We start from the raw sequence: 1,368 nt of genomic DNA, 5'->3' as shown, positions 1-1,368 counted from the left end.
TGCGTGGAGTCAAGATTTAGTCATGATGAATAATGACATCATGTAAAATATTCTGAATTGCATAATTTAGGGCCTCATTTAGGACATATAATTTTGTTTGCAAAGTTCATCACCCCAGTGCGAGGTTCTGGTTGCTTTAGATTCAGCTAATCGGAACAAAAAGTTCCAAGCAGCACGGGCTATGGTGTGCCCGTAAGTGGAGGATCTTTGGAGCCATTATCTGTATCAATAGCTGATACTGGAGATCTGGGGATGGGGCTGGTTGTCCCAGTGATGGAGATGGGGGGGTTAATGTAGACCTCTAGGAATCCTTTTTTTTTTTGGTTGAGCCATGCTTTTTAGGTTGATATGGCCATGCTGTCGTCAGAGTATGGTGAAATGGCCTCCATGTAAAGGCCAGGCCATATGTAACAGTCGCGTAAATGTTCACCAGGCCATGTGTGACAGTCACATAAATGTTCACCAGGCCATATGTGACAGTCACGTGAATGTTCACCAGGCCATGTGTGACAGTCACATAAATGTTCACCAGGCCATGTGTGACAGTCACGTGAATGTTCACCAGGCCATGTGTGACAGTCACGTGAATGTTCACCAGGCCATGTGTGACAGTCACGTGAATGTTCACCAGGCCATGTGTGACAGTCACGTGAATGTTCACCAGGCCATGTGTGACAGTCACGTGAATGTTCACCAGGCCATGTGTGACAGGCACGTGAATGTTCACCAGGCCATATGTGACAGTCACGTGAATGTTCACCAGGTCATGTGTGACAGTCACATAAATGTTCACCAGGCCATGTGTGACAGTCACATAAATGTTCACCAGGTCATGTGTGACAGTCACATAAATGTTCACCAGGCCATGAGTGACAGTCACATAAATGTTCACCAGGCTATGAGTGACAGTCACATAAATGTTCACCAGGCCATGAGTGACAGTCACATAAATGTTCACCAGGCCATGTGTGACAGTCACATAAATGTTCACCAGGCCATGTGTGACAGTCACATAAATGTTCACCAGGCCATGTGTGACAGTCACATAAATGTTCACCAGGTCATGCGTTACACCCTATATAATACAGCAGCTCCTTGTGTTATATAGTCCTCACGGTCCACGACAACCACCGAATTGCCTTTGTCGGAAGAAACGATAAGAATAGAGTTGTTAACTTTCAGGGTGGCAAGGGCAAGCTGGAAGCGACGAGAAAGGTGGTGGTTTTTAGAAAATAAACAGTTAAGAGCAGGGATAAGGGCCTCCCTGAACGCTGATAGGTCCGAGAGTGTACTAGAGTTAGAATGGACAAACTTATCAAAGGAACTAATGAGGTCAGTGCCACAGCGCGGGCCAGGAGAAGTAGCACA

The 1,368-nt window shown here is 46.1% G+C and overlaps 1 protein-coding gene across 1 annotated transcript; it reads left to right on the top strand.

Annotated features, from left to right (window-relative positions):
• The first annotated feature begins 370 nt into the window (after positions 1–370).
• Positions 371–1,108, top strand: LOC138368475 (gamma-tubulin complex component 6-like). The gene has a single exon (XM_069330993.1). The coding sequence runs from the start codon at positions 371–373 to the stop codon at positions 1,106–1,108; it is 738 nt and encodes a 245-aa protein (XP_069187094.1).
• The last annotated feature ends 260 nt before the right edge of the window (positions 1,109–1,368 follow it).

This window comes from Procambarus clarkii, chromosome 25 (assembly GCF_040958095.1).
Source record: "Procambarus clarkii isolate CNS0578487 chromosome 25, FALCON_Pclarkii_2.0, whole genome shotgun sequence".
NCBI lineage: Eukaryota > Metazoa > Arthropoda > Malacostraca > Decapoda > Cambaridae > Procambarus > Procambarus clarkii.
This window is presented reverse-complemented; position numbering and strand designations above follow the sequence as displayed.

Excerpts from the sequence above, each read along its gene's own strand:
- LOC138368475 (XM_069330993.1), top strand. The coding sequence starts at position 371 with ATGGTGAAATGGCCTCCATGTAAAGGCCAGGCCATATGTAACAGTCGC.